General features: G+C 33.7%; 4 protein-coding genes across 5 annotated transcripts; 2 read left to right on the top strand and 2 right to left on the bottom strand.

Annotated features, from left to right (window-relative positions):
* The first annotated feature begins 413 nt into the window (after positions 1-413).
* Positions 414-2979, top strand: WRKY39 (WRKY DNA-binding protein 39). Of its 2 annotated transcripts, XM_088806059.1 has the most exons (4): positions 414-1587; positions 1672-1797; positions 2133-2188; positions 2403-2507. In XM_088806059.1, the coding sequence occupies exons 1-3, from the start codon at positions 803-805 to the stop codon at positions 2158-2160; spliced, it is 939 nt and encodes a 312-aa protein (XP_088662185.1). In that variant the 5' UTR covers positions 414-802; the 3' UTR covers positions 2161-2188; positions 2403-2507. The 2 variants fall into 2 exon arrangements, with proteins under 2 accessions (XP_088662185.1, XP_007030538.1); XM_007030476.3 differs by lacking the exon at positions 2133-2188 and having other exon boundaries at positions 440-1587; positions 2403-2979.
* A 4297-nt stretch (positions 2980-7276) lies between these two features.
* LOC18600164 (histone H1-like) lies at positions 7277-8304 on the top strand. Its single transcript, XM_007030475.3, has 2 exons — positions 7277-7438; positions 7531-8304. The coding sequence occupies exons 1-2, from the start codon at positions 7337-7339 to the stop codon at positions 8065-8067; spliced, it is 639 nt and encodes a 212-aa protein (XP_007030537.2). The 5' UTR covers positions 7277-7336; the 3' UTR covers positions 8068-8304.
* A 141-nt stretch (positions 8305-8445) lies between these two features.
* Positions 8446-13032, bottom strand: LOC18600163 (FAD/NAD(P)-binding oxidoreductase family protein). Its single transcript, XM_007030474.3, has 9 exons — positions 12616-13032; positions 11545-11814; positions 11209-11335; positions 10447-10508; positions 10138-10362; positions 9628-9749; positions 9207-9345; positions 8789-8991; positions 8446-8691 (listed from the first exon to the last, which is right to left on the bottom strand). The coding sequence occupies exons 1-8, from the start codon at positions 12958-12960 to the stop codon at positions 8830-8832; spliced, it is 1452 nt and encodes a 483-aa protein (XP_007030536.2). The 5' UTR covers positions 12961-13032; the 3' UTR covers positions 8446-8691; positions 8789-8829.
* Positions 13033-13519: 487 nt separating this feature from the next.
* Positions 13520-17969, bottom strand: WDL1 (WVD2-like 1). The gene is made up of 7 exons (XM_007030473.3): positions 17832-17969; positions 15745-16156; positions 15200-15297; positions 14879-14972; positions 14689-14760; positions 14453-14563; positions 13520-14027 (listed from the first exon to the last, which is right to left on the bottom strand). The coding sequence occupies exons 2-7, from the start codon at positions 16150-16152 to the stop codon at positions 13725-13727; spliced, it is 1086 nt and encodes a 361-aa protein (XP_007030535.3). The 5' UTR covers positions 16153-16156; positions 17832-17969; the 3' UTR covers positions 13520-13724.
* Between the last annotated feature and the right edge of the window lie 2482 nt (positions 17970-20451).

Below are 20451 nucleotides of genomic sequence, written 5' to 3'. Positions count from 1 at the left end.
ACCAAATATTTCGTGTCTTAACAACGTTAAAACGGGAATAATTTATTTATTTTGGACTTTGTTAATAAAAAAAAAAGTTGAAAAAACGTTAAAAGAAAAAGAGAGTAAAAAATAGTTAATGTTGGGACCCAGGACAGGATCTTTGACAGAGACTTGAGTTCTTTTTACTTTCTGTTTTGCCTCTGCAATGAACAGAGCACAGTTTGGTTTTTTTCTTTTTAATTTCTCTAATGGTTTTGTTTTTTATTTAATTTTTAGTTAGTTAAAGAAAAAAAGGGGGACTTTGTTTTCTTTTGGGTGATTTTAGTAAGTCCCAGAAACAAAGCAAAAGTCTCCTTTCACGCCTTTCAATTAATGGGATAAAATCTAGGACTTTCTCTCTCTCTCTCTCTTGCTTTCTTTTTCTCCATGTTCAAATTTTAACAAGGTTTTGTTCTTTGAGCCCTCTTTTTGAAGTTATTGTTTGTTCACTTTAACTTTTGTTTCATTTCATACGCAGTTTTGTTTTTTTTTTTTTTTTGGCCATTGAAAATGGCTGATTTTCATATGGCTTGTCTTTAATTTCAATCTTTCTCTACTTTTGTTCCAAAAGTTTTCGATTTTGAGTAATACCCAATTGCAAAGCCTTGGTCTTTGTTCAAGTTTTGGCTTTCTTAGCCTTGAGCGAAGGTCTAATTTTTGGGGTTTAAAGGGTCTGTTTTTAGGAGTGATAGAAATTTTGTTGTCATTGAAATGTTTTTTTCATCTTGTTTGTAAGGATTTTTAGGAACTTGGGTTTGGTTTTTGGAAGTTTTGAGTGAGCATGGAGGAGGTTGAACAAGCTAACAAGGCAGCTATTGAGAGCTGTCATAGAGTTCTTAGTCTCTTGTCTTCACCAAAGGATCAAGTTCAGTATAGCAACTTAATGATGGAAACTGGGGAAGCTGTGTTTAAGTTCAAAAAAGTTGTGTCTCTTCTCAGCAATGACTTAAGTCACGCAAGAGTAAGGAAGTTGAAGAAGTTTAGATCGACTTTGCCCCAAAAAATCTTCCTAGAAAGTCCCAACTGCAGAACAATTCTATCACCAAAACCCCTTCAAGTATATCGTTCCAACCTGTTTGACAAACCACCCTTTGACCTTGATGCTAGAGCTAAAAATCACTTGCAGCTGACACCAAAGGTGTTCTTTGAGAACCCTTCATTTGAGATGAATTCATCAGTTAAGCCCTCTCTCCGAACTGCCCAAATAAAGCCATCACAAGACTATCACTTTGTTCATCATCAGCAACAGATGCAAAGGCTGCAATTTCAGCAGCAACAAGTGAAATACCAAGCTGATATGGCGTTTTCTAAGAATAATAGTGGTATGAACATCAAATTTGATGGATCTAGTTGTACACCAACCATGTCATCTACCAGATCATTTGTGTCATCTTTAAGCATGGATGGCAGTGTAACTAACTTAGATGGGAACTCCTTCCATTTAATTGGCATGCCGCACCATTTTGATCAAATCTCACAACAATCGAGAAGGAGGTGTTCAGGTAGGGCAGAAGATGGCAGTATGAAATGTGGTACTACCGGTAAATGCCATTGTTCAAAGAGGAGGTTAGATTTGATCTCTAGTTCATATGTTTAAGGTTGGTGTTATGATAACTATAATTACTTATCATTTCTGTTTGTTGTTTATAGGAAACTGAGAATTAAGAGGTCTATTAAAGTGCCTGCTATTAGTAACAAAGTTGCAGATATTCCTCCTGATGAATATTCATGGAGGAAATATGGGCAAAAGCCAATTAAGGGTTCTCCACACCCTAGGTAAGCACCTTTCCCCCCCTCCCTCCAACCCCCAACAAATAAAAAAAAAACCATTTTTTTATCACTTTATGTCATACTAGTTTTACTACTTTCGGTATTAGATAGTTATTAGTTGATTTATCAATTGATTCTTTCCCAATTATAAGTATCTCTGGTAATGTTAATTGGCTGAAACTTGTGGAGGCAAGGCTTTGTTAGTTGGTTGCTTGAGCAAATTGGCAAATGTATTCTAGTGCTTCTGTCATGCTAAATTAAGGTTTGTCTTAGTTTTGAAAATTGAATCAAATCTAAAGCAACATATCAAATGTTTTAGGCAAATTTGACATTCATTCCAGTCTCAGGATTATCACGATGACCAATTGAAGATCTTGCCAAAATCCTTATGCATTAGTCAAGAATCAATCTTTTTCCCCATTCCATGTTATGCCTGACCAGTTGTAGAAAGACATGATTCTCATTCTGTTGATATAAACCTTTGCAATTATCCTTTGCCCGATTACACAATCTATTTGTCTTATCCCAAGCTTAGTATTAGACTCATTATACTTAAATTGTAAACCTGTCGCTGAAACCATTCCATTAATGGAGAAACTGTTATGATGCAGGGGATACTATAAGTGTAGCAGTGTGAGGGGTTGCCCCGCAAGGAAGCACGTTGAGAGATGCCTGGAAGACCCTTCAATGCTGATTGTCACATATGAAGGCGAGCACAATCATTCAAGGTTACTCTCAACACAGTCTGCTCATACATGACAATTTGATGGCGATACCAATTTGTTGTTCTGACTTCAAAAACCGAACCTCCAATTGTTAAAATCAGCAAAAAAATCTAAAAAAACCGGGTGTTTCAGAGATGTGAATACCTATTGTACATAATATGGGGTTTCAAACTAAGATTGCAAATGGTGGAGCATTTCTACATTATTTAGCTTGAACCACAGAACTAGACCAAAAGGTTTACTATATAGAATAGGAATTTGTGAACTTCTTAACTTTGAATTTATGTGTAACCCTTGTTTCTCCTCCTTGTTTTCGATTTGTAAGCTTTGATTGTTTGTATGCTTGAGAATCTGTACGAGGAAAACCTACAATGTCAACTAAAAACTTGAGCAGAATCAAAAAAGCTATGCTGCTGTGAACTTATATCCTAATATTTATTTGTTATATTAATGTTCTTGTAAAGTGAGAACTTGGGAACCTTTGCATTCCACCATTGATCTTATTTGCTACTCATTTGTGAACATGTGCTGGTCACAGTATTGCATCTATTGGCCCCATATTTTCTCCTCCTTAGGCCCATCATGATCAAACACATAAAAGCTCCGAAATATTGGTTCCCTTCTCTCCATCAGCTCATGGAAGTGGTAGAGAGAGAGAGGGAGAGAGAAAATGACCCTTTTTTCTTCTCACTTTTCTTACCTAACATGGAAAAAAAAGGTTTAGGAGTTTCCATTTTTTTTTATTTTAGGGTTTTTACGAATCATATAATATCTAAATCTAGAGAAAGTATTCGAATCGTAAATTTTAATCTTTATTACGAATGGTCAAAGATTTTGAAAATGATTAAGTTTTGTTGGAGTTTATTCGATCATTGTCCGCACAAATTAGTTAAAATCCCCCATAAACTTGAGTTACGTTATCTTTATTTATTTAAAGTTAAGCATATTCTTACACATTTAATTAAACTTTATTTATTTACCAAATAATGTTTAGAGAGCTATACGAAGCCAATTGACAGTAATAGAATTCAAAAGGATGATGTGCTACAAGGCTAAATCCTATGCAAATAGGCAATTACGTTATATTTAAAACGTAATCGTGATTTGCTTTTAGGCTATTTGTTCATAACCAAAACCTTTTACTACACGGAATGATGTCTTTTCTCTTCATGTGAAAGCTCAACTCCTATTCTAAGTTCACATGATGAATCATCCAAATAGAATGGATTTTTTTATAAAGTTAAATTCTAGATTCTAAATTCTCCGAGACTTGATTAAGAGTCTGTTTGGTTTAATTTTTTTCTAACTTAAAAGCTATTATGAAGCACTTATGAAAAATAATAACTTTTAAAATTAAAGTAAAATTATTTGGTAAATTTTTTTTTATAAATTTTTTTTATAAGTTATAATTTTACTTAAAATTATCATAAAAGATATTTTTTTATAGGGTAATATTATAATTATTTTTAACATAAGAGGATATTTTTGGAATAAAATAAAAATTCTCTTGTATTTTTAAAAGAAGAGAAGAAAAGCTCCTCACAGAAGCTTTTCCTGAAGTTCTTTTTTTAAAAATTTTATTCTTAAAAAAAAAAAGCTATTTTTTTAAGAGCTTTTCAAAATTTTTGTTTGACCTGACTTTTACTTTTAAGAGATAGATAAGTTAGAAAAAAGTCAGGTTAAACAAGCACTAAGAACACTTTTAGACTTAATCTTAAAAACAAAAAAAAATTCGTGCACTATATCTATTTATTCAATTAATTCTCTTATCTTTTATTACATTTTAACGAATCTTTAAATTTTTATTTGACGTAATGTTCGAAAAAACTTATGAATTATTCAAAAAAATTCAGATAAGCTCTTATTCTTTTAATAAGACTAAATACGTTCATAACCTTGTTTTGATTAAACAAATATATAAAATAATGATAATTTGTAATTCGATAATTAGAAAATATTTGTATAACCAGAATACACAATACATGTAATAATTCAATGTTTTGAAAAAAAATAAAAAATACCTTTATAAATTAATTTTTTATTAATTAATGTATAAATTAATAAATTATTAATTTATTGATTAAATAATATCTGGATTAATTAATAAATTTTTATAATCCCAAGGATATTAATTTATAGAGGTTTTATTGTATATCTAATTTTAGTATATTTTTTGTAAATTCGATTTTCAATAATCGAATTGAAATAATTGAAGTAGTTCGGTTTTCGATTTTTCGGTTATTAACCTTTTTTGTTCAATTTCAGAGTTTTTTAGAGGGAGTTTGGTTTTTTCGATTTTGAGAAATCCATATGCAAACCCTAAATTTGTCGGTACCGACCAAACCTAAAAAAAACTTAATTTTTGGTTCCTCACACCTCCCTCTACTTTTTAATTGATTTAATTTTCTCAATAAACCTCTCTGTTTCATCCTTTTTTCCTTTTTTCGTAAAGCAAAATCTAAATCTAATCATAGATGGTAGGATTTTGTTGTCACTTATCCCTTTTTCCTCGTCCTCACTCTTTCCTTTTCACTTTCATTATGGTCGTGTTAATTAATTAGGTCCGATGTAATGCGATTAAATAGAATAGTTGACATTGGATCTCATAATCATTATAATTTTCGCTAAATCAAAAGATTTGTTTGATTTAAAATAAAAATTTAAAATCATTTAAAAGTGATAAAAGACCAGTGACTTAATTAATTGAACAAATACAAGAGCTTTTTTGGAATATATGCCTAGTTCCACCTTTGGCAACAAAGACACATAAAATATGGCCTCTATTCAGCTTAAGCCAACAAAATTCTTTCTTAAGTTTTAGTCCCAATAACTGTAATTCATTGTTTTTCTTGTTTTGAGAATACAATAGAAACTGATTATCAAGTAAAGATTGATAACTTTCATGTACACCATGAGATTGTTAAAGAAAGGGAGCTGTTCTTCGTGTGCCATGGCATGTATATGCCAGTGTCATTTTTTTTTTTTTGACGAATGAAAATAATAAAGGATTTAATCGCAATAGATCATGACAGCAAGTCATTTTACCACTTGTAATACCCATCGTGTGTTTGAATTATCTGAAAAAAATATCAATATCATTTTAACGTATATAATACCGAGATTTACTAATAGCATACTTAATCCAATCAGACCCTTGAGTTTTCGATCAAGTTCTTCCGAAGCAGCTTGATTGTTGGATGCTAACCGATAACTTTGCTGCTAGCTCTACCTATACACCTAAATATGCAGGCTATGAGATGGAGTAACATAAATTCTAGCCTTTGTTCTAGGCCAACTAGATAACTAGAATGGCTTGAAGTTGTTTGAAATAAGCAACCTTAACCATGTTTGCCACCCAAAATTCCATGTAATGTTGCTAATCCTCATAGGAACTCTCATTGCTAACGATTTTTGAACATTGCCTTTGTAGTCTTGGCACTGTGACATTTGAACCTAATAACAGTGATCGTACTCTAATACTTTCTCGAATCATCTTTGATTAATATAAATTAGTTCAAAGCTTAATATATATGTCAAATGTTTTGATTTTTCATTTTTGATCTAAACATCATAACGTCTTGGAAGCAAATTAAGGCAATTTGATTGGTTTTCTCTACTTATTCATCTTACCAATTAATTTGCTTTCAATTTGTATATGTTAAAGCAAGTAAACTTCTAAAGCTATCTTTGCTTTGGTTTCATGGTAGTGTGAGCTTTGCATGATTGGATACTTGCTCATCCAAGTTCTTGATACTTCCATGATCAGTTTGACAAGAACACATGATAAAAAGGACAAGAAATGCTTTTGCTTTTGTAAAATGCTAGGCAATTAGTTGCCCTTTCTTAATTTCATGGCAAACCCAAAGTTTTACTTAATCCTTTGATTTATATTCTGACAAATTTTGATGTTGTTGACTAGAGATTTCAATGGTTGTAAGTTACTTGAAGAGAAAAAGGACATATTCAAACAAAGTTGTGTGTTTCTTCATGGGGTACATTTGAGTTCCATTCATAATGTTATTGTTGTTTCAATTTAATACTCACAATGTGGTGCTTTTTATTTAAAGATTTGAACAATTTGAAGCATGGGAATCTTGTTTATGTTTGATTGATATCGTTAAATCGAATCGTTATTTAAAATGATAATATCAATTTGATTTCAATATTATAAACTATAACACTTAATAAGCATGTTTAACTTAAATTGTGTTCCAATCATAATCACAAACTTATTTCATGGCGGATTTTTGTAATTTTTGAACCAAATAACTCCATTACAATCCTACAATCGAGTAGGATTGAAAAACGTCAATTTATTGAACACAATTTTTTCAAAATCTACTAAAATCGCATCAAACTCTGAAAAAATTATAATTCCGACCACTTTGGATTTAAATTTGAAATTCTCTCAAAATTCTTAATCAAAATTTCCAATTAAACTCTTGTTAGAAACCTCTGATCCTAATTTAAAAATAAAATCAAACCCCATAAAAATCCATTCATCGATACTCAATTTACACGCACTTCAAATCAGCTCAAAAACACATCCCAAACTCTCATCTCAACCTCAAACTTCAACCTCACACCCCTCCCCTTTCAACCTTCACGATCCGCACCTCATCCAAATTCCCAATCTCAACCGTCGATAGCATTCGAATCCAACGTCCAGAATTTAAAATTTCGCATTAGTCATTCGATCCGCGTCATTTGCTTGTCCACCAATCAGCTTTCACCATTTCCATTATAAAATGGCTCACGCGTAACTGTAATTTAACAGAGTTTCAAAACTTTTCGAACTCGTTTACTTGCTCATTTGACTCATGGCCTACGCTACTAATTCCGCCGCGGCTACCGCCGCGAAGAAGAAAAGTGCTGGCGCTAAGAAGCCGAAATCGGCTTCTTCACATCCACCATTTCTCGAAGTGATTATCTCTCTCAAGAAACCGTAGGTTTCTCTCTCTTGAGATCTTCGATTGGTTTTTAATACGAATTTTCTGTGATTCTTTTTCTGTAGATGATTTCGGATGCGATCGTTACGTTGAAAGAGAAGACAGGATCGAGCCAATATGCGATCACGAAATTCATCGAAGAGAAGCATAAGCAATTGCCCTCGAACTTTCGGAAGCTTCTGCTTGTTCAGATGAAGAAGTTTGTTGCTTCTGGAAAGCTCGTCAAGGTCAAGGCCTCCTACAAGCTCCCTCCGGCCTCCGCCGCAGCTAAGAAGCCAGCCGCCGCGAAGCCTAAAGCTACTTCCTCGACTGCTGCAAAACCGAAGCCGAGGACAGCTAAAGCCACGACGAAACCGAAAGCGAAAACAAAAGTTGCGACGCCTGTGAAGCCTAAGGCGAAAACCACGGTGAAGCCGAAAGCTACTCCCAAGGCTAAAGCTAAACCGGCAGCCAAGCCAGCAAAGGCGGCGAAGACGGCTAAGAAGAGTTCTCCAGGGAAGAAAGTAAAGGCTCCGGCGAAGAAGAAGGCGGCGGTGGCAAAAAAGCCTAGGAGTGTGAAATCGCCGGCTAAGAAAGCCACGCCAAAGAAGACGAAGAAGTGAGGAACACAAAAAGGAAATGTCCGTCGGAGGTTCATTTTGCAGAGGAGGTAGACGCTGTAAATTTGATGGTGAAAAAGGGTTAACTCGGGGAACTTTAGAATGATAGATGTGATTGTTAATTGTAAAACAGCTTATCGGTATTTTTTTTTTAGGTTTTTTCCTTTCTTTTTCTTAGTAATTCATAATTAGGTTGTAATTTGAGCTTTGGTAATTGAATGAAAAATTATCTGTTGAGTACATTCTTGTGTATTTGGTTTGAAAAAGACTAAACCCAGATCTTTGATTCTTTCTTTTCCGGGATTCGACTGGAAAATATTCATGAGCAGCGGTCCTGAGCAAAGTTTAAGCCAAAGAAGACAATGGCGACAGGAGAAGAAATGAACCAAAACCAATGTTTCTTCTATTGCCGTGTGTAAGGTAGAGAAGTACATCTTTTAGGCTTCAGAACCAACGTGATATGAATTTGAACCAGAACCAGTGCAACCTCCAGAAATTCCACCTGGTTTTCAGTTTTCGAGCATCAGAGCAATCTTCTACGTGAAGCTCAAAATCTAGTATGTAACTGTTTGAATGATGACTGGAGCTTGCCAAGGTCCCTGTGATCAATGGCGATGCCTCCTGAAGCTATGGTATTGGACCCAAATGTGGAATTGAGAAAAGGAACATTAGAATTCAGTTGGTGCATAAGAAAATGGAGAAGCTATGTGAGAGCAAATTGTACCTTGGATTTTGCAGGAATCTTTCAAGGTTCAACACTGGGTTTTAAGTGGCAAGTTGATATGCAGGCATTTCACTGTCTTGTCTTGAGGATTCAACCCCTGGAAATTGTCCAATATCATGTCCTTGAATTGCCTGAAATTCCTTCTCTAAACCAACAGCAAACTCCTCGGGACAAGCCTCATCACTTTGTAAATAGTCTGCAATCTGCATAACATTGATTCATTGAAGAATCAAGGTGATTTGGTGTACAGAATCAAAACAAGCCTTGTCAATTAGTCTCTAAACTGAGACAAGCTGAGGACTCATGAGTCGAACTGAACTCCACCTCAGCCACACAGAATCAGACCTGATAATCAGTCTGAATAGACCAGTCTAGAAGAAAGCTCATTCCAAATAAGAAAAATCACAGTGGCACTTACATGATTGCCAAGAGCCATGCCGCTTAAAGCTGCTGACTCTAAACTTGATCCCAATAACCAATCACCACAAATACCAGCCCTTCCATCAGGATCGAATATACATGGAATACCTGGAGTGTTAGTTGGAAGAGCTGCACCCCTGCATGTTCCACAGAGAAAGAAACAAGTTCTAAAATTTGCAAAGCAATCTCTGATTCAAGCACAAACTAATACTTCGATCATTTTGCCCTTTTGTATTTGGACAACTCATGATTGAGGAACTACTCATAAATAACACATAATGTTTGTAGCTCCTAAAAATAGGACTTTCCAATAAACTCAGAATCAAAACCACATACAATTCTAGGAATTCAAGCACGTCATAATGATCGAAATGGAAAACAACAACTTATCCACAAGGTTAGAGAAAGTAGTATGTTACCATAGCTGGACTCTTGAGTAAAAAGGTCTCTGAAGTGATTGTTTTGGTAGTCCAAGTGCTGCTTCAACACCCTCAAGCATGCTTGTTTTTACCTTCTCCGCTGTTGCAGTAGTTATATTTTCCTAGGAATGCAATTTGAAACTTATACATCTTCAACAAAACCGCAAACTGCATAAAACTTTATGCTACAATTCCAAACATGATACAATATAGTATTACCAAGGCTCAACATAGAATGCGTAAGTGAGTCAATTCCAAATGCTTAACAAAAACTATTCACAGAACTCCGATGTTGATGGTGGCTTGTTTTAATATTTTATAATCAGCTAAAAGGGCCATATTTAGGTAATCCAAACTGAAGAGTACTTTACTAGGTGGTACTGGCCGTAGCCAAACATATTATTGAGGACATAGCTCCGTATTGAGTATTGACTCGATTAGCTGTGTGTGCGTAACTAGGTGCTTAAGTCCATTAAAAATAACAGAATTATTCCTTAGCTCAAAACTAACCTGAGGAACCTTATTTCTTTTTCCATATGCTGCAGTGCTGAAAAAGGTCCAACAGTGAGGACCATTAGTCTGAGAACCCAAAAGCTTCATTGAGTTGTTTGCCATCCAAGAAACAGAATCAACTCCCTTAACAAAGGCTCCTTCAAATGTCACTTTACCATCTCCAATAGGAAGGGGATCCTCAAATGCTGCAAGAAGGGCCCATATAGAACTCAATTCTAGCCTCTACAAACAAAAGAAAATGGTAACAGTTGAAAACATAAGGCCGCAACCAAAATAAGAATAAATTTAATAACAATAAGCATTTACCTTCATTTGTTTAGCAATCAGGGGTAAACCTGACGAAGCAAGCAAGCGATTTGCACATTTTCCTGTCAATTACATGGAAAGGTTATTGCTGATATTTATCAATTTGTCGTTTAGATTCAGAAACCTAGATTCCTTCAGAAAAAGCTACATGAAGATTTATAAGTCTATAACATAAATGAAGGTCATTAAATTGGGCGTCGTACATCACAGACTATTTGCTAAATAATTATAAAAAACTAAAACATTGACTTCATTGTGGCTATTTTTAAAACAATCATACAAATTATGAAGCCAAAAAAGATGTTATGAGAATGAATCGTATCCTTCATAGTTCATCCTTCTTCCCTGCAAGTTAGTTGCAAAAGCTGGAACACCACACCGTCCTACCCTAAATAGTTGCGATATTTAGTTTTCAAACCTGCCTTTTGTGAGCCTTCAAAAAACAGCTTGTCCCTAACCTTACAGTATGCTTTGATTTGCCTCCAAATTAATAATTTCAAACATTGACTATGTCGTAAAGGGGGCTTGTTACCTATTATATAGTGCTTTCTCTGCCAGGTCTGCCCTATCTAGATCTTGACAGTAACAATAATAGTAGCAATGCCATTCACACTCCACCCGGTGAATGCATATAATCCTAATCCCACTATGATATAATCATAATATAATATTAACAAGCAAATTTGATTTGAAAAGGCAAATATAATTGCAAAGAAAAAACCAAGACAGATGAAACGAGGAAGTATGGAGGCATAGAATTACCATTGTGAGCAATAACAATTGCATCAAACTGCCCACAAGGTTTTCCATTCTCACTCAAGTGCCACATCCCATTAAAAGGCTCAAGTTTACTTATCCAGCAAGGTCTCACCACATTGACCATAGAAGTCTGCACCAAGCATCAAACTCTACTCAGCTATAGCCACTGTTAAAATGTCAACCCAATTAACCACCTGAGACAACAGGGTCCAATAACAACAAGAACCTCTCTAGAAAATAATTATTTTATTTGCTTCAACAAAAGCTTAACCTTTCCTTTCTACTAATAATTAAGCTGTATAAAAATCATAAAAAGAAGCAAGAAAGAAAGGTAATCACCTCTGAAAGTAATGAGTCTGCTAAAGGGCGCATTCCCTTAACACCTATAAACCTTGGTGGTGATGGAGGAAGAGGAACAAAATGACCACCCAATTCAAGTGCACCAACTAAACCTTGCCACTGTCGAACCAAACCTTTCTCCAACCAATAATCAACTAGCTCAGCAAACCAAGAATCACTCACAGTAAAGAACTGAGCAGCATGATCAAATATAAGTTGTTGGGGATCAATGACCCTAGTTCCCATTCTTCCTCCCAATCCATGCATACCCTTTTATTGAAAAAAAAAGTTAGAAACCACATTAATTGCAATCCTTTTAACTGCATTACAGGATGTTAATTCAAATGATTGAACTTCTACAAATTTTAACACTTATCCTTCCCTAACGAAACAGTTGACCATTAATATTGAAGAATTGTAGTAGGGAAAAATTACATGCCAAGGGTTGAATTACATTCATTTGGAATAAATGGTAAGTTTAACAAAGATAATTGATCATATGCTTGCCAAAGTCTAAATTTAAATTAATTAAACATTCTGCAGTTTTCCTTATCTGAAGAACAATAATTGACTAATACTTGATACAAAAAATTAGTAATCCAAGATTTGTTTAGCAGCAAGACAATCTTGAAATAAGACAAAACCATATGATCACAGCTGTTCAAAGAGCTCTCCCAAAGAATATAAAAATAAAAAGAAGTCTTTTCTTTTTCTGTCATATGACAAGAAATTCAGAGACAAAGATTCATTACAAAGTAACTAAGATAATTGGACAACTCCAAACTCACATTGACATACACTCCAAAAGTACAACCAAAAAAATTTTGCTTTCCATTCACCAAAAACAGCTCTTTTATTTTGTATAAAAAAACCTATATTCGCATACATTTTATAATAAACAACAAGAACAACCAAAAAGTTTAGTTTTAAAGAACAAAAGAACAATCTTTCTTTTGTGCATTGACCAAAACTACCTTAAAAAACAACCATAACCCACATTAAAAACGATCCGAAACCCATACCAAAGAGCCACAAAAGGTAACCAAAAATTAAAAAAAAAAAAAAACCAACCGTGTCAAAAACAGTGGACTTAACACCTCTCTTCTCCAAGCTCAAAGCACAAACCAGACCAGCCATTCCTCCACCAACAATCCCCACGTGAGGGTCATCAGAGACACTCGCAGTGAACTTGACCTGCTCTTGAGTGAATGTTTTCTTGAGAATTGACCTCCTAGAGGTCCCATATGGTCTTCTTTTCCTGTTTCTGGAAGTGGGTCTTTGTGGGGCCTTGAAGGGTCTTTTCGGTTCTTGTGAACTGCAAGTTATCGTCAGAGGTTTTTGGGGTTTAAAGGGTTTCGGGGTTTTGAGAGGGAAGAGAAATGGTGAAGAAAAAATGGGGAGGGTCGAAAGGGCCATGGCCTTCTTTTTGGAGGGAGGGATAACTAACTAGAGTCGAGTTTCTTTCTTTTATACTGTCTTATCCAATTTTATAGTTGGAACTTGGAAGTTAATCTAGATGTCTAAATGCTTTTATCTCTTTTTTTTTTTTCCTCCAATTTTTTAATTAATTTTACTTTGGAAATTCAATATTTGTGCCTCACAGGGAGAACTTCAAAGAGTTTGCTTACGTGTGGATTTAATACAATATTGCAGTGAAGAACCACGTCCAGTTAACTCAAGCTTGTATAACCTTCTATGGGTTGAAGAGATTTCTACTATGCATATCCATAAGTTTTGTGATTACTTGTCCAACAAAGTTTTACAAGTGTCATTGCTCGACAACGACCTTGAATTTCTGTTGTGCCTGCTAAATGCATTTATTCATGTTCATGATGGGCACACTTTTCCTGCCCTTGATACTTTCCGAGAGAGATTGTTATGGTTTAACAAACCTATTATGAGAAAATTTAAGAAAGAAGTAATTACAGTCCATCATCAAGAATATATCAGATGAAAGCAAGGCATTTGGTCCACATTAGAATCAATAACTCTTTTATATATAACAAGATATGTAACAATATAACTTACAAAACATATACAATTCACATCAACGCAAACCACTGAAAAAACAAGTCATCGCTGCTGAAATGAAACAGGCTAATTCCTTTCTCGACATCCATATGGCACTACGAAAATTCAAGAACATTTCCCCGCTTAAGAGTTAGCAAAAAACCAGCTGCTCATGACTGAACAGTGATGTTAGCATTGCTCTGCTCGGTGATTTTAGGAGGAGCAGCTTTTGTCGTCTCTTTTACCTGTTTTGCCCGAGTTTTCACCTTGCCAGCACCATTACTGCTCTGTCCACTGAGCTGACCCTTACTTTTGAGTGCATTTGCAGTAGTGGATGCTTCTCTATGGCTACCTAAGCTGTGGCGATGTGTACGGCAACAAGTTTTTGCTTTTTCATCCAGAGATGCATGGACTGCGTCGCCACAGCTCTTTCTCCGGGTAAGATTTGGTGACTTTGGCCGAGTCAATGGCAGCTGAAATGAAATTAAAGCAATTATGAAATGATACATTACCCAGCAAAGCTGCATGAAACGTAAATAGTTTTGTTTAAAGTGGTATGTGTCAGATATGTATTTTATCTTTGAGCATTTTTGAATAGGAAGTTGATATGCCTCAGCAGAAGGCCCTTCTTCAATTGGTAATGATGATGGTGGATCTTGGTTTAGGCTGTATTGGCAACTTCAGGAGCTGTGATTTTAAGCAATTTTACCTCAAATACCTTTCTAAGCCTTATGGTCAATTTCACATCATAGATTAGTTTCTTTTCACCAGCACCCAAAGCCCAGATCATAGCCATCATTATGAATTAAGCAGGTTTCTTCTTTTGTCCATTCTATGTTTTTTAATATTTTCAAGGCTTGAATGACTCAGAGAAAGGAGAAAAGATTCAACAGAATACCTTCTTCAGTTCAACCTTCGGTGGAGGTCCTTCATAGTAGAAACTAGGTATTGGATTTGCTCTGACGACCATATTCTTTCTAAGCTGCTTAAGGGCTGCTTCTTGCTCTTCCTGCAACAAAGCAAGGAGGCCCATTTTGTTATTAACTAAATGTATAAAAATGTCACAAATATGACTGTCCAAGAAGATTGACTCCAACTAAATATTACAAAAGAGATACTTTAAATGCCATGTACCTTGGTCCTGGCCTCACACTGGCTTCTCTCTGCCTCCAAAGCTTGGTGTTTTTCCTCTAACTTCTGGTAAAACTGTATGGAAAAAAAATATAAAATTGGGATAACTTGAAGATGAAATGGGGAAGAAATCAATGACTGAAAAAAGTATGCAAATAGAATTCAAATATAACTGTTTTGACTAAGAATATACCTCCTTCCGTTTCTCAGCACGTTCCGCACTTCTGAAAGTTGGAGCAGTTCCAATAGTTACCCTCGATCTAGCAGTTCGCACAGATACAGCAGTACTAGACATAGCTAAGGAAAATTCAACTAAAACAATACAAGCCAATTACACCACCAGAGACCCTTCTCCTAAAAAAGTTAAAAATAAAAGAGAGAAATATAGGTACAGGGAGAGACTTCAGCTTTCAAGTGGGGAATCCTCAATTATAATTAAACAAAAAAAAAAAGAACTGCTAACAACAACCTCATAACATCATATCTTAACTTCTTAACACCAAATAGAGGATACGAGGATGCGACAGACCAATTATCTTCTTCATCAGGATGCTTCCTGTCATAAGGTTGCAATGGCTTCCTTAACATCAGAGGAGTCAGAGGAGAGTTTGGCTGAACGAAATGGGAAAATTTTAAAAATCAGAACCATGCACGTATGAACAATTAAGTTTAGATGGACGCATAAAAAGCAGCGTAGTATGCTTTATAAGCATAGCAAGAAAATATCACTTACTGTATTTCCATAATGTCATTTCAACATGGCATAAAAAAAAAGAGTCAATTACAGTAAGATTTGGAAAGAAGATTCCAAAATAATGCTAAATCTCCATTTAGAAAATTCTTTATTCCCATATTTCCAATTCCTAATACACATAAAAACGTGAAAGGCTCTACTTTTAACGCATACCATTTTCTTACTGGTCAGGCTTCTTGTATTGAACATAGTTGTATTAACCTAACTAAATCTCAAATAAATTGGATCATATTCAAGTCAACTTAAGGTCCATATGGTACTCACTGGATCAGAAATTTCCATCCTTATTCAAGAATTTTAGTTACCTCTGAATTCTTTGTAGCAGTAGGGGAAGGTGAAGAGTTAACATCTGCTGTGCCATTTGCAACAGTTTTTGAGGTAGCATGGTGCACATGAATATTTCCAGCACCACTGGATTTAGATGCAGGGGAGCTTAACTTCTTATTGTCACTGGACTTCTGATCTCCAGCCTTCTCATTTTTCCCTTCAGGGAGGTCAATACCAAAATTTGTGCTTTTAACACCTAGCACATCTTGCTTCTCATGACCATTCTCAACCACTGAGTTTTCTGCGGTGCATTCCTTGACCTCATAGTTCTTTGACTCAGTGCCTTCTGAAATTCTTGGATTACCATTTGAATTCACCACACCATTTGAATTCACTACACCATTTGGCTTATTGTCCATGTGCACATCTGCAAGTTCCCTACCCATTACACTGCATTAGAAATAAGTTGAGCATTAGAATGATACAGAAAATTGGAAATCTTTTAGCTCAGAAATGGCAAAATTTCATTCATATGCTAAAATATATAAAGACACTTCAGAAAAGGAGAAAAAAATCAAAAGAAAGGTAAACAGATGATTCATTTCTAGAATGTTTCAATATGCATCAGATTTTTCAAGTACTTAAATCTCAAACAAAGTGATCACTGCTGAACATGTTGAGCTTAACAAGATTCATTGACAAGGAAAACCAACCTCAGCAGGCAATTTCAAGTTCCCAAAGCAAGAACTGCACTAAGAATGACAAGTACTACATGATCATAAAAGATTTGAAACAAGTTTCCTTGTGCATAGATAACCCAGTGACTGAAAACCCAGATATCACAATAAAACCTATTTTTCAAGTAGATCTGCACATGATCTGCAGTATGAATTCCACATCTGAGCTAGAACAAACCTAGGTGAGATTCAATAGTAATAACTTTCACATTTATTCCTATCTAATTTTGTCTCCTCTTAGTGCAGAAGCTTTCCAACAGCCACATGTACTTCAAGTTGTAACAATCTTTTATTCCCAAAGAACCCCTTTTCTTTTCCAAACCTTACAATACTTTCACTTTGTTTCATCCTTGGGATACAAAAAGATGACCAGGGTATTTTCCAAAGAAGAATCCAGAATAGGATTTATGGAATCATTTGGAAGTTCCCATGAAATGAAACCTTCAAATACAAATTATAAGGAATTTAAGGCTCTACTTTAGTATGCAGAGTTGTTTCCTTCACATATAATTGTAAGAACTAAGACGTAAAACACAAAAAGTACAAGATATCTAAGATAAGGAAACAAAATCTCTTCTTTTGAATAAAAAGAGAAAATGAAGATTATGAAGCCAAAAGCAGGAAAAATGAAAAAACCATCACCTTTCAGGGAAGCTTATAAATCAAAATAAATTCTGAGGAAATAAAACACTCAAGCTCATTCATAGAGACAGGACAAACAGAGATGATAAGTTAACCGAGAAACTTGTTTATTTAAATTAACAAGGACAAATCGAGGAACCCAACAATTAAAAAAAATGAAAAGACTCATGCATGCGCAGAAACACAAGAAAGCCAAAAAAAATCAACAAATCCAAAACTTCTAGACCAAAATAAGAAAACTTAGAATTCAAAAACCAAGAGAAGGGAGAAAGCTTTAGCAAAACTCCTCATTTCTTGGCAAGTATTCACATAAAACAAACATAAGAAAGCAAAAAAAGAAGGCGGCTTCACATTGAGCTTAAGAGAGCTAAAAAATTCAACAAATCCCAACACTTTTAGACCAAAATGAGAAAACCCAGAATTGAAAAACCGCTGACGGATAAAGAGAAAAGAGAAATTTAGCAAAAACTCTTCATTCCTTAGCAAACATTCATATAAAACAAACACGAAAAAAACCCCAAAAAAGAAAGACTGTACCTTTAAAAGAGCTAACATGAATAAGATACCAGTTTAAAAATAAAAAAAAAAACCCAGAAAACAACATGAGGAAGAAGCAAAAATACCTTGAAAAAGACAGCAACAAGATAAAAAGGTCAGTTAAACAGATCAAACACACATTGCTTATGTTAAAACCAAAAACCCAAAACAACAAAGATAAGAACTTTGATATAATATTTTTCTCTTACAGTTTTTCTAGCTTGATCTAACAAGATCTTGAAACTCTTTTCTTCCCTCTTCCTCTCTTCTACAGTTTCTCTCTCTCCTCTCCCTCCCTCTCTTTCTCTCTCTCTCTCTCTCTCTCTTCTATTTTAGTGTGTCTTAATAACAGAAGAAATGTTTTCTGCGATTTTCCTTTTATTTAGGCTCTCAGGCTTTGAAAGCTGTGTTCTTTTTTTTCTTTTATTTTTATTTGTTTTTCACTTCTCCTCTTTTTCTTTGTAATGTTGAGTTGTTGGTTATTTAGAGGGACAGTTTTTTCAGTTTTTAACCTTAACGGCGTTACATCATCCTACCAATTTCTTCCTCTTTTTTCTAATAATTCTTACTTTTCCTTCACTTCTTAATTACTTTCCTTTTCTTTCCTTTATCTGTGAATTAATTAATGAATTAATATAACAATTAAATGGACACATATCAATATTTTAATAAAGCAATGCACACATGGGGTTGCTATGTCAATTTGCTAATCTTGGTTAGGTTTAAGACATCATTTAAATAACTAAAAAAACCCAAAAAGAAAAAATTACATAATTGATCATGCTTTTAATATGGAAAGAGAATAATCGTTAATTAAAACATATTAAAATGTCTTTCCAACCCATTTAATTCCCCAATTTTGTTAGATAGTGATATATTCTTTGATTTTATTATACTTGATCACATCAATAATTGCATGTCTTTTTTGGAGCCCCAATTTTTTTATTTCTTTTATTAATGCTTTAACATGTAATGTTGTAGCTCAACTACTTAGGACTAAGACTTTTTTAGTTTTTAATTGAACTCCCATAAAGTAAGTGATATCAAAGAAGATTTGGATTTTAATATTTGTATTTATTTTGATCAAGAAATAATATAAAATTTTCTTTAGAATCAAGTTAGTTAGATTTTTGACGTGCATATATAGTCAATGACAATATTATTATACTCATATATGTTTAGCATTTTATTTTATTTTATTAAATCATCGATTTTTATAAAAAAAAATAATCTCATCGTAAGAGATATCCTTTTCAAGTTTCACCCAATAATCGATTTACTAAAAATTTTATTTATTCTATCGATTTTAAAAATCAGATTTTGATCTCTTCTTTATTAAAATTAAAAAAAATAAGTAAAGATATATTTTCTTCACAAAAACAAAAATCAAAGCAGTAATGTTTTGTTTTAGGGTAAAAAATTTTTACTTCTTAAATTTTAATTAAAATTTTAAGTAAATCTATTAGTTTTCGAAATGAATATTTTATTTTAAAAAAAATATTTTTCGTTTGACACATAAATTCAGCCGTTACTCAATCGTTAGTGATTTATGATTCAACCTTATTTAAAACAAACTTTATTTAAAGTGTTTTTCCTTTTGTCTTTTTCATAGAATTTTGATTTATGTGGAGATAATTTTAACGGCGTCACTTAACTGTTACAATTTTTTTTTAATGACAATAAAATAGAACCGACGTGGGGTTAACGGTGGTTGGCACTGTAATTGAAAATGTCCCAAAGTCATCAGTTCAAATCTTATAAAAAGATTTTATGTTTGGTTATTTATTTATTTATTTATTTTTCAAAATTTTCCTTTTTCTGTTCTGTTCAAACATGTTGCAGTGGAGTGTTGTACCTCATCTTCTTTCAATGGCTGTTTGTCGGAGACTCCTGAAAAGGGACAAATTATTTCTCTGACCATTTTGCCCTCCATCACTTTTTTATTTTTTTTTGGTGAAATTTAATTAGATTAATTATGGAAAATGGAATTTGGGTTTGAATGAATAGTAGGGACCAAATTGATTCTATTGAGAGGGTTTTATTTTTATTATTTTATTTTTGGGTTTAAATATTGAAGTTTGTTGTGGTGGTACCCATGATGCCAAACTTCCCATAAAACAGTGCTTTCATGGCTGATTCTAGGGTTATTTTTTTCTTTTTTAATTTTGACAATAAAAGGAAATGTTTGGAAGGTGGGAAAAAGGTTGGAAAGTGGTAGATTTTGAATTCAAGATGAGAAAGTGGGAGGGAATTATGGAGGATGGTGTGTGCTAGTAAAATGGGGAAGTTGGACAGTTTTTATTACAGTTTTCATGTATTCATACAGAGTATTTTCCTTTACATAAATTTATAATTTAAAAAAGAAAAAATAATAGTTGATTCAAATTTAATTATTTAGATTTGACGAATAAATATACTTAGTATTGAATCAAATAAATTTAAGTTCAGTTTCGTAGCTAATAATTACATGCACTTATTATCATCAGACAAATAACTCATTTTCAAAATTGATAATTTTATTGTATATTAGAAATAAATGTTTATGCATTTATTATCTATTACATTCGTACTATTAGCAAGTAGTCGGACCATGTGACTATCGTGTACAATAGTATTATCTTTTTATTATTTATATAATGAGATCATCATCGAAATATTATATATCAATTTCAAAATGGTTTCATAACTTGATCAGTGATTTATGGTCAAGTTTTTCATAATTGATATTTTTAGGGTAATTTATGATCTTAAACCTAAATCAATAAAAGACTGAATCATAAAAATTGAGTTTCAAATAGATTCCCAACTAATGACTATTTAATATGTATA

Source organism: Theobroma cacao, chromosome 5 (assembly GCF_053813885.1).
Source record: "Theobroma cacao isolate CCN51 chromosome 5, ASM5381388v1, whole genome shotgun sequence".
Lineage (NCBI taxonomy): Eukaryota > Viridiplantae > Streptophyta > Magnoliopsida > Malvales > Malvaceae > Theobroma > Theobroma cacao.
This window is presented reverse-complemented; position numbering and strand designations above follow the sequence as displayed.